The following is a 12,210-nucleotide window of genomic DNA, read 5'->3' on the forward strand; positions in this document are numbered from 1 at the left end:
CTTTTTATCTAGTTGTCACAGCTTATGAAATATGTCACAGGGTCAAACACGCCCTCTCACTACGTGGAAAGTTGCTCTGAAAATGTCACTAAATCTCTTATTCTGGGACACATTGCTCAGATTTTTTAAGCTAAAATAGGAGCTCTAAAAGGATTCTCAGCATGTTCGTGAATACAATTCCTGTACTTTACCTGAGACCAGTCACATGTCAAACATTTGGCAGGGAAGAAAAAGTAACAAATTACATCTACTTAGGCTCCTGTAGTTGTGAAGCATTTTGTGTACTTGTACCCTGGAGTTTTTATTGAACTGTAATTTTGCTTTTACTGAAATGTATTTTTGCAAATGCACTGTCAACTTTGCACATTGGACCCAACCCCTCTGGTATCAAGCCTAACTATTAAGTGCTTATCACTCTGAGTAAACCTTGAATGATTAATTCTTAATTTTACTTGAGTAGATTTGAATACCAGGGACCATATTCACAAATTTGCATTTACTTAGAGAGCTCCTAATGTAGCTCTAAAATTCTAGCAAGGAGTCCTGTAGCTAAACAGTGATTTAGAGCTATTTTCAGAGTAACTCTGAGCAAAGAAGGGACAGAGACTCTATCTTTGTAGAGAGGTGTGACTGAAGTAGTTATAACAGAATCTTTCTTGTGATTGCCTGGTCACAAAAGAAGAGAGAAATAAAAAAGGGCAAAGAAGGACCATGAACCCACTCAGCTTAATCACAGAGACTAGTCAGACACTGAAAGAATACTATTTTATAGATATCTCTGTTGAATGAATTCTAAGTTGTATTTTAAAGTATATAACCTAAAAAACATTTTACAATGCACACACGCTAGCGCAGACACCTTTTTTGTTTAGGAGTTACTGTGACTTTCCTACAGCCTCTTCACACAGAGTTTTATCAGCATGTGAAGAGCCTTTAATCAGTGATCAGATAATAAAAGATAACAGATAATCCTGTGGGGTAATCCACATTTAAAGAAATCCCCGTACATGTCTCACTTTTCAATGAAGTCCAAGATGGACTAAACGTCTACACAGAATCTTTTGCTGCTAGCTGCTAAACTCTGATTATGTACGAATGTTTTTGAATCAATTACCCATTCCATTATTCAGTCCATTATATCATATTAATTTGTTCAGATGTATGTATATATTATACTATGCTATTAATTTTAGTTCTTAATCTGACTGATATCATGAGGATTGACAGCTGAAAATGTTAGCACCAGTCTCTCTCCATCATGAGAAACTCTCTTTCAAGTCCTTGTAACTTTTTTTCACCTTCATCTGCCCTCATAAGGGCTACAATGCTTTGGGAATTATTTACCTTATCAGGTTCAAGTATTAACTTTAAGGGGAAATTCTTAGAGAACTGTTGTAAATTGTTAATTTATTAAAGAACCGTATGACTCGATATAACATGCAAGGAAGTCACAATAGATATTTTTTCTGCACTGAGCACTTTTTATTGCAATAATTTAAGTGAATTTTCTCTAAAATACTTATTTTTCCTTATCATACCTGAATATTTAGGGCCTAGCACTGACCCCGTTGCAAGAACGTAGTTGTAATTCAAAATTTACAGGATTATTACTCTTCTCCATCTCTCGTTGAACTTTTAAGGGCCTCAGCATGTTCAAAAGATCATGTGAAAATTGCAGTATTTTGTGGGTTTTAAATAGAGCTGAACAATTTTGGAAAATATTCTAATTGCTATTTTTTTCCCCATATATTGCTATTGCAATTTGATATGCGATTATTCCTTAACTGTCTTTTATTCCTAAACAAGGACTGAACAATTCTTTAAAAATATCTAATTCTGATGAGTTTGACTCATATTGCAAATTGGATATTAACTGTTGCATTGAATGGTTTTTGTCATTCCCATACTAAGTAAGAAAAAAGTACCAAAATGAAGAGGATAGGATTTTGTTGTCGACTATTCTAAAAAAAATGGCACCTGAATGATTGCATATGTCATGCAGAACATCTCTGCTGCAAAAAAAAAAAAAACCTTTAAAACTGGTATTCTGACTTAAATTTCAGGTCAAAGAAATATTGCAGCAGGCCAAATTGCAATTAAATCTAATTTTCGATTAATTGCCCAGCCCTAGTTTCAAATAAGCACAATCCAAACTGCCTCAAAACGTTAACGAAGCAAAAGCGAGCGTACTACATCTGAAGTGCGAATGAACCATATAAAGTTGGATTTAAAATAATATCTAAAACTGGAAATACAATGTACCTGAAAATTATGGCACTTCCTTTCTGAGATATGGTGTCTCAGATAGAGGCCGTCATGACGTACGGTCTGCAGCCAGACCACTCTCGATAAATTACTTCATTCACTGTGAGCTACGGAGCAATGACGAGTTAGCACGTTCGTGTAACTTTAAATCTCAGTAACACTGTCCCTTTAAGATTTGTGTGCACTGGCCCTTTAAGACGTTCACCCGGTAGTCAGGCGCGTACAGTCAGCGTGTCTGAGGTGAACTGTCATCACAAAACAAAAGCTGTGTCTCGTATTCGCTCCGAGTATTTACAACTTTAGACTTTTGACACTGGTCTGCGCAGGCGTAAGAGAAAGGCGCAATAAAAGACGATCAAATGAAACCCTGAAACTGAGCCATGACTGAGAATATCGCTGTGTCAGTGTTGGAGCTTATGTCTGAGCATTAATGGACTTTGAATACAGACTTTGAGAGATACAGAAAGAAATAAACACTAACTTTAAAAGAAAACCATGTCGACAACGGGCAGTAAGGAGCAGCCGAGGCGGTTCATCAGCGGAGTGGTGGAAGGTGAGCAGACTGGACCTAAGATCCAGTACCGTTTATATCGAGATGTAAACATTAAAATCACAGAATGATCCTTGAACATAAACATGCATGCAGTGCATTTGGATCAGTAAATCAGGTATTCGTGGTTCCCAGTAGTTTCACTTCATCAAATGTATATATATATTTGTTACCTTTGTTTGATGCAGGTTTTTATGGGCGGCCATGGACTATGGAGCAAAGAACAGAGCTGTTTAAGAGGTATGTAACCTCTGAAGTAAGCTTACAACAACCATTATGGATACAGTACAGGAAAACATAGACTGTTAGAATATAACTGTCAAATCTTCAATACTTCTTAATACCATTCTCAGCCCTGAGCCAAACCCCCAACTATCGTTTCACTAGACCTTAAAGAAGCAAATATAAACAAATGTAACTTCTCTATAGGATGATCATGATACCAGAATTAAAACTCTAACATGATGAAGGAAAAATCAAACAACCTGTTTCGATACCACAGTGACAAAAATAGATGTCCTGACACCAAATATTGTGCAATTCATTTCAGTTATTATAAATTGCTAGCAAACTCCTTCACACTGTCTACATTGCACAAATACTGAGATGTTGCCAATGCCTTTGTGAATTTTTGACAGTGTGAACCAGTTTGCTTGCAATTTGATGTATTCTCCCAAGCATTTAAAGCTTCAGTACTTTTTTATACAATCATTCATTAAAATATTGAGCTAATTTGAATTCAGTTGTTTTATGTATGCTACTCACTAAGGTCAGTGTCTCCAAGTCCCCATTTCAGCTACTCCAGAAGACCACTTTTCTATTTCTCTGACAGAGCAATGTTGTGGGTATTTATTTCTGGTACGTTACAGAGAACAGAAGTGGGGTTTGAACACGTACCTGTATGCCCCCAAGGATGACTATAAACACAGGATGTACTGGAGGGATCTGTACTCACCTGAGGAGGCAGGTGAGTCTCTCCTCTGCATCTCTGCAGGAGACCTGAAGACACCCAAAAACCAAACATGCACTGCATCCTTCTGAGCAGGATCCTTGTTGTATTTACTCGCCACTAAGGCCAATGAGTAAATAACGCTTTCTCAATGAACCAGTTGTTTAAGGAGTCACATTGTGTTTGTTTGAACTACTTTGACTACTTGCATGTATTCCTGGGAATCATTGTTTAACCCTATGTGTCAGTAATCCTCCCTTATTGAATTACATTTCATCATGACTCATGAACAAAAATGAAAAATCTTAATTTTGGGAGTTTCTCAAATTAAATTTGACCTTTGCTAACCTACAGTGAGAAAAACTGCTGTACCAATCTTTCACATTTTTCAGTGTGATAACAAAGTCCCATTTGGAGTCAACATTATCTCCTAAGACATAATTTAATTGCTTAGTTTGGAGCCTCTCCTTGTTAGTAGGTGGCATCTTATCAATAATCATGTCTACTAAAGGGCAGTGATGATTTCAACTTTGATCTTGGAGTAAATGGAGTTTCTTATAACCCTGGATACCTGCAAAAATAATATTACCCTGTTGTGAATTAAATGGCAATCCTAAGTCTAACAGTTGAAGTGGTGGACATATCCATTGTCCAGATTAGCTAGCATTGCTCATGAGTACATCTAAACTGGAGACTTGTGCATAACTGTCTTAATGCCAAACAGCATTTTGTAAGACATTTCTTATTTCATCATATCTGTGCAGAACAACTCATCGCACTGATTTCTGCAGCCAAACAAAACAACGTCGATTTTGTCTATGCAATCTCTCCTGGCCTGGACATTACCTTTTCCAACCCTAAAGAGGTTGCCGCCCTGAAGAGGAAGCTGGACCAGGTAGGACTTTGTATGCCTACAAAAAGGGTGGGGAGATGAAGATAGATGATTAAAACTGAGCTGTCTGCTTTATGGCTCCCTGAAGAAGCATTTCTAAGCACTGTTAGTAGGTCAAAAGGCAGATGATGACACACTGCTGTTGATGATTGGTGGAATAACCTTTTTGCTCACATCTCTAGTGTTTAAAATTTATATGTACTCCAGTAACACGGGAGTTGTTCAAAAGCTGTGAAAAATTTCAAGGGTACAACATGTAGAGTTCTACACTCTATGTTTTATACACTATATGAACAAAGGTTTTTGTCCACCTGACCATTACACCAGCAGGGACTGTCATGACATTGTATTATAATAAATATAATTTAATTTGGAGTTGACTGGCTTTTGAAGTTATACAGCTTCCACTCTTCTTGGAAGGCTTTCCATAAGATTTCAGAGTGTATCCACAGGAATTTGTGCTCATTTATTCTGTAGAGCATTTACGAGGTCAGGCACTCATGTTGGTCAGGAAGGCCTGGCTCACAGTCTCTACCAGTTCATCTCAAAGGTGTTGGAATAGGAAAGCACCGTCACCAAATTGTTGAACAAAATTGGAAGCATAGCAATATTTTAGTATGCAGAGGCATTAAATCTGCCCTTCACTGGAGAGAAGGAGTCTAGCCCAAATCCTGAAAGACAGCCCCATACCATTATCCCTCCTCTACCAAACTTCAAGTTGGCACAATGCAGCCAGGCAGGTAGCACAAAACCCAGAGTCACCCATCTGACTGCCAAACAGAGAAGCATGATTAATCACGCCACAGAATGCGTTTCCACTGCTCCACAGTCCAGTGTCAGTGTGCTTTAAACCACTCTATCCAACACTTGGCAACATTTGGTGATGTGAGGTTTGGATGCAGCTGCTTGTCTATGGAAACCCCTTCCATGAAGCTTCCGCTGCACAGTTTTTGTATTTACATCAATGAAAATAGCACCTCATAAGTTGTATTTACTAAACAAAAACATTACTCTTGTCTCATGGATGAATTTCATATAATAAAGATCAAATATGTGTAAAGTGGCCTTCCTCATGAGCTTTGTGATCAATGTGATTCTGCTTTGCAAGAAGCTTGCCATGTAAAACAGCTTTCTCCCTCGTCATGTGAAATTCATCCCGAAAATAAAAATGGTGCCTTACTGCTTAGTAAATACAACTTATGGAGTGCAGTTTTCCAACTTAAAAGAAAAAATCAGCAGAGGAGGTGGGTGGAGCGGATCACTGCTTCTCTAGTTCTTTTCTTTTGCTATTGTTTTGGCTGAGGGCCTCCTGGTGGCAGAATTTACATACTGCATGTTTAATCTTCATAATCCAAAAATTAAAGTGTCTAAGTGTCTCTATAAAACCCTAAACTATGCTGTGTCTCTCTCTAAGGTGAAGGAATTTGGCTGCAGATCCTTCTCTCTACTTTTTGATGACATAGAGACTGAGATGTGTCCGGCTGATAAGCAGGCCTTCAGCTCCTTTGCCCACGCTCAGGTGGCCATTACTAACACAGTGTTCCAGCACCTAGGAGAACCTGAGACCTTCCTTTTCTGTCCCACAGGTCAGATAGCTGCTTCAACAAAAACAGAGAACACAAGAAAGAATATCTTTTACTGCTTAATTCCATCCTTTTTTCGGATTTTTATCAATCCCTCTTTGTTTCTCTTGATATTCAGATTATTGTGCTAGATTCTGCACTCCCACTGTGACCCAGTCTTCCTACTTGCACACTGTGGGCGAAGGGTTGCTGCATGGGATAGACATTCTGTGGACAGGTAGGGCTGCTCTGAGCCTGTGCTGGTTTGGTTAAACTCCAAGAAATGCAAAGTTTATCACTTCTTTTTTTTCCTGATTTTTTTCAGGTCCCAAAGTGGTGTCCCACAAAATATCAGTAGAGTCCATAGAAGAGGTGACCTCTGTTCTGAGGAGACCACCCGTCATCTGGGACAACATCCATGCAAATGACTATGACCCCCAAAGGCTCTTCCTCGGACCCTTTAAGGTAAATCATGGCTAGACCAGGGCTCACAGGGGTTAAGTTTGATTTTTAAAATTCATGGTTTTATAATCTTACTTTTATTTTTGAAGCATGTCTAAATATTTTATCTAATCTACACTGTCCTGTTAGCATCACAAGTATTTTCTATTACTCTTTTTAATGGATTTGCTTGTTCACTTAACAATTCTCTGCATTTATTTCATTGTAGCATGTACGCTTTAAAAACTGTGCATGTATGAGAAAAGGAGATGAAGGGGAAATGCAATTTCAATCTAATTTGACGTCAGAAAAAAATGACTGGGAATATTTACCACAGAAAACCAAAAAACACCAACACTTTGTGGTGTAATTAAAATGCTTTCTTTTTTGGAAGGGTCTTAAAAGAGTGTGCAGCAGCCCTGCAGGCTGTTTTCAGATTTTATGTTTATACTCTACAGTCTAGTATCAGCTTCCTGACAGAATCATCATCACTGTCTCTCTTTAACAGGATCGTCCCACTGAGCTGATTGCCAAACTCAGAGGAGTCCTCACTAACCCCAACTGTGAGTTCTACCCAAACTTTGTGGCCATTCATACCCTGGCCACGTGGTGCAAAGCAAACACTGATGGAGGACAAAAGGATGTGGAAATGGGTGAGAAAATCTCTTTCCTTTTTGTTTCCACCTCTAGCGTTTGCTCTCAAATATGATTTTTTCTCTACATGAATGTACTAAAATGATAGCTGTATCCTTAAAGCAGGAATGGGAAGAGTACAGTTATATCATACTCAAGTACTCATGCTTTGATAAGAAAAAAGGTACTTGAGTGGGAAGTAAAATGACTGATCTATTTATCTTACTACTGTAATTGGCACCACGTCTGAATGTCTTAATTTGCACGCCACACTGCTGCTCCAATTGTCCTTGAAACCTCTCAGGACAAAAAGGTTACACATCCAAGGGGGGTGAATACTTCTTATAGATACTGTAAACAGAATACAGATGTCTTTGGATATAGTGTTATATATCAAAAGAGGTATTCCCCATCGATTGTTTGCATCAGGTGAAAGCTGAAATATGGTTGGAAAGACAAGGGTCCTGATTAGAAAACAGGAATTCTGGGTTAATTAAGTTCTCTCCCCAAAGTTAAACTGTATAATATAGAAATGTAGAGCCTGGTCATGGTCTGACAGTCTCCTTCTGATCTCCATCACCAGGAGAAGAGGAGCAGGACCCCAACTATAGTCCCCAGAAAGCCCTGACCCTGGCCCTCACTGAATGGTTGGAGGAGTTTCTGAGCACAGATCAGCCTGGAGGTAAAGAGTGACGTGGGAACAGCAGACAATGGAAGTTTAATGATTTCAAAAGGTAAATAAAGAAATCTTCCACCTCCTCATCCTCGCAGGTCCTTCTCTGAAGTCTCATCTTAAGAAGGACTCCTCTGATGAGGAGCCCATGCAGACAGACGTGGGGGAGGGTTCCTATGTTCCAGGACCCCAGGAGAACCCGCTGTATACAGCAGAACCCCTGACTCTGGAGGACCTGAAGCTCCTATCAGACCTCTTCTACCTGCCTTATGAGCACGGGCCCACAGCAAGGACCATGCTGCAAGAGCTGGACTGGCTCAAGAACAACAGCGCAGCTGCTGCTGCTGCAGAGACAGACAATGTAGAGTTGTGCTTTTATACTTCCAAAATAGAGTATATTACAAATAACTCTCTTGCTGTGATAAAATAAAACTTCATCTGTGCTTTCAGATGGTGGAGTGGTGCAGAAGAGCGCAGCAGTTTGATGACATGTGTGAAGCAGTGGTGAAGATGTTCAATCGTTTGTCCAACGCTCCGAATCGAAGCATCTTGTATGACCTTTACAACTACATCTGTGACATCAAGAGTGGGGTCGATATGGCTCGGGCTTATGTTAAATCACTGGGTAAGATAAACAGAGTCTACACATGACAATCAAACTTCAAAGACATGCTAACTAATGAGTGAAGATACAGTTTGCAGTGGAAAGCTGCAGTAGTGATGTTGGAAAAGACAAAATGATTCTACTTTGCAGGGCTGAAGACATGGCAGGACATTTTTCATCCCAAATATGATGCTTTAAAAGCAAAATAAAACTGCTATCAAACCAATTACACCACAGTTGTAATTTATTTTTTATCACTTAGAATGTTGATTCCTTATTTTTAAAATTGTATACTGTTGCATTGCTGCAGTAAAATATCCACTCTGTTGAGTGGAGCTTGAATTGAAAGGTTTTTACTGCAGATTCACCAAAAAGAAAATCAGTCAGATAATAAAAGTATGCCATAAACCCAGCATTATGATTAATAGGATAGATATGCTTACAGGTGCTGCAGGGTGGGTCAGAGGTGCCAAGCAGCTTTGCAAAACTTTTTATGTTTGCACTGCTGGACAGAATGACCATTAGTGGGAATATGCTTATAATAATTAAACATCTGCTGAAACAAAAATCGTATGTTTCTTGTCTAAAAAAAAGAAACCGTTTTAATCTTTAATATGGAACCGACTCAAGATGCTGTATTGTGTTTCTTTTTTTCAGGAGGACAGGGTCGACCCTCGAACCAGCTCATGAGCAACGATCCTGAACCATGGCGCTTCAGAGGAGGCCTCTCCGGGGAGTTCCAGGTGAAATTTGTTGCTATCAATAAGAAAAGGCATTGAGAAAGAAACCTCTTCAAGAAGTCAGTGGTAGTTAATCTGTAAAGGTCTAAATAAATCTGACTATTCTGCACTTTTGCCCCTGCAGAGAATGCTGCCGTGCCATGGAAACAGAGACCTGTTCAGACATCCACCCATGACGGCGGTCTACTGCATGCGGCCATACTGCCCAGCAGATAAGGTCAGAACTTAAGATTTCAGGAACATTTAACATGAAAACAAATGAAAGCCCACTCCAATTGAAGACCCAGTACTCTTTACTTGCCTGGTGCTTCTGCAAATTTAGATAAATAAAGGCAGGTCAAGATTAATTTAATAATGAAAATTTGCAGATCAGAAATAAGGAGAAAATGTAGCACCACTCACTATAGGAGGTTTTGACACTTAAACTAGTTCTAAACAACGTCTCTCAGAACCCTCCCATTCTGGTTCTTTTATCTTTTAATCTGAATGAGATCTTTCACTCCCTGTCTGTCTCTTCCGTGGGTTGTGGAGATCTTGGTGGACGCACCATGTGAGAGGCAGGTATGATTATGATGACTTGATTTGATGTCGCTGGCAGATACCAAGCAAATGACAGAGTAAGCCTATTTGCCATTTTGTGGGTCAGTACTCTGGATAGCCAAATATATGTGCTAAACACTGTAATGTGGATTTTTCTTCTGTCTACTTTAAAGGCCCATCTCATATTTCCACTATCCCAAATTAAAGGCAGGGGAATAAGAGCTGGGGATAATCACAGAAGTTTTATGGTACATCAAATAATCGTGTTACACACTGTTGGTTTCTGTCCAAGGTGGAGGTGGAGAAAATTTTCAGGGAGATGCAGAGGGACCAGATGGTGCAACCTCCACTGATCTGTGACAAGTGAGTAGAAGCTGAATCTATTCAAGGCTTCACAATAAAGCCCAGTTGAATTATTATTACCATCGGATGGAGGATGGAGTCCTGGGTATAACAGCTGTCTATGAAAAAGTATTCACCCCCTTGGATGTTGTACCCTTTTATTTATTCTATAAGTCAATCATGGTCAATATAATTTGGATTTTTGACCAAAAATTGTAGTATAAAGACACCAGTCACTGATTAATCTGAATTCCTGGCTACCATTACACCAAGGAGACTAAAGGGGGGGTTATGCAGCTACTTATTTTACATCACATAATTTTATCTAATAGAGCTAAGGTTATCAGATAAGGTCCTATTACTTTAGTGCCAAATTAATAGGGATTTTTAAAAAATGAAATCAGTAGAGTGCATTTGGTACATGCTGAACACAACTATTGTGTAAAACTTGAAAAACCGCAGATCAACTACGGGTGGCTTATAGCTGATTTGTAGCACAGTTCAGTTGGACTTTAAAGGCTCTGATTTCTGTTTATCACACTTTATTTTGTTCATGTAAAGCCGAACAGTATTATCACACATTACCTTTTTCTTCCTCAGACATAGGCTTATTTTTTTTCCTGTGATAATAATCTCCTTCTGTCTCTGTCTAAACATCCCCTCTGTCTCTCTGCAGCTTGTCAGCAGGTGACATTTCTCCATCTCCTCAGTGTGCTCTCGTTCTGGAGGATGATATCGGGATGTGTGGTTACGCCCTGGCACTAACTGATGCCAAACCAGCTGCAGCCAAGATTCAGGTGATTAAATAAAATAAGTTGTTGTTTTTCTGGAAAACAGGGAAATAAAATAACTCATTATAACTAAAGTAATGCTCTTGGCATTCCTCTAGAGGGCATTAGAGGACTCAGTGTTGAAGGACTACCCCTCCCTGATCACCATACAAGTGCTGCCCCGGGTCACTGATCCATCTCCAACCAAGCATATGATTGGTCGGCTGTTGTCCTCCATCAGGAGCAGCGGTAGGTGGAGACTGAACACAATGCCCAAGATAATTCTTAGACAGGCCTCATGAACAGTCTTGCTACTAACTCACAAACTGAGGTTCAGCATATTCCCCATAGGGAGGCACTATTTAGCCATTGTCACAACAGCACATGGAGTAATGAAGGTTGGGTTTGGTTTGGGAGCATTTAAGAGGATACGGTTTTCTAATGTAACTCTTGTATTTCCACATAACAGAAAAAAATCAATAACAGTCTGTTTGTTTCCATCTGTGTACATTTTAAGGTGCTAAGGGAGCATTTTGTGAGTTGAGGCACAGTGATCGGAGGATGCTTGACTTTTTCAACAAACTGGGCTCTTTTAAACCGATCAAGACAGCAGGACTACCTCAGGACATCATTGCCATGGGAACCAGCCTGTGAACTAGATCAGTTGAGGATTTTCCTGAGGTTTGTTTGGAGATACTGTGGCACAACTCCTGCATCATTACTTGCTCTTATTGCAGTAGTCAGACCACAATTTATCCCTGGCTTTAATTGCTCCAAATTGTTATTTGTGTAATTTTGCTGTCATTGTCCTCTAACATGACACTAAGTGAGGAGCTGCTTCTTGTAAAAGCTGATACAAAATAAGGACTGTACATAAAGACTGGGATGTAATACTACTGATTATTGAGTCATAAGATCTTTAAATATATCGTGATTTTTTCTAGCTTTATGCCAATTAAATCCCTGCATAATCAAACATGCAAGGACAACCCTTTTACAATCATTGCATTACACTCCAATGAATTGGTGTGTTGGCATTAAAAACAATTGACACAAACATTCAATGAGTAGATGTTTTTATTTGTAAATTAAGAGGATACAAAAGATATGACAGTTAATCTATAAATTAAATATCTTGTGCTCCTCCTGTTCAAGAAGTAAATTAGGTTCAGATTATTACAGATTTGTGCTCACACTGAGGAGGAGGGAGGTCGACCTGCTCAGAGAGGCTAATAACTTAAAGCTTATG

At 39.2% G+C, this 12,210-nt stretch overlaps 1 protein-coding gene across 1 annotated transcript; it reads left to right on the forward strand.

Moving 5' to 3' along the window:
• Window positions 1–2,476: 2,476 nt before the first annotated feature.
• ogal (O-GlcNAcase like) lies at window positions 2,477–11,622 on the forward strand. Its single transcript, XM_041785170.1, has 17 exons — window positions 2,477–2,818; window positions 3,004–3,055; window positions 3,685–3,782; window positions 4,529–4,659; window positions 6,071–6,242; window positions 6,358–6,456; window positions 6,544–6,683; window positions 7,168–7,312; window positions 7,876–7,974; window positions 8,064–8,326; window positions 8,416–8,590; window positions 9,227–9,312; window positions 9,434–9,526; window positions 10,142–10,212; window positions 10,868–10,988; window positions 11,081–11,210; window positions 11,479–11,622. Exons 1-17 carry the CDS (start codon window positions 2,761–2,763, stop codon window positions 11,613–11,615), a joined length of 2,070 nt encoding a protein of 689 aa, XP_041641104.1. The 5' UTR covers window positions 2,477–2,760; the 3' UTR covers window positions 11,616–11,622.
• The last annotated feature ends 588 nt before the right edge of the window (window positions 11,623–12,210 follow it).

The sequence above is a fragment of the Cheilinus undulatus genome, linkage group 4 (genome assembly GCF_018320785.1).
Source record: "Cheilinus undulatus linkage group 4, ASM1832078v1, whole genome shotgun sequence".
Classification (NCBI taxonomy): Eukaryota; Metazoa; Chordata; class Actinopteri; order Labriformes; family Labridae; genus Cheilinus; species Cheilinus undulatus.

What these genes read in the sequence shown, in the direction of transcription:
- ogal (XM_041785170.1), top strand. Translation starts at nt 2,761, where the DNA reads ATGTCGACAACGGGCAGTAAGGAGCAGCCGAGGCGGTTCATCAGCGGA. An exon ending in CCTCCACTGATCTGTGACAA is followed by an intron (nt 10,213 to 10,867) that starts GTGAGTAGAAGC and finishes GTCTCTCTGCAG; the next exon opens with CTTGTCAGCAGGTGACATTT. An exon ending in GTCCTCCATCAGGAGCAGCG is followed by an intron (nt 11,211 to 11,478) that starts GTAGGTGGAGAC and finishes GTACATTTTAAG; the next exon opens with GTGCTAAGGGAGCATTTTGT.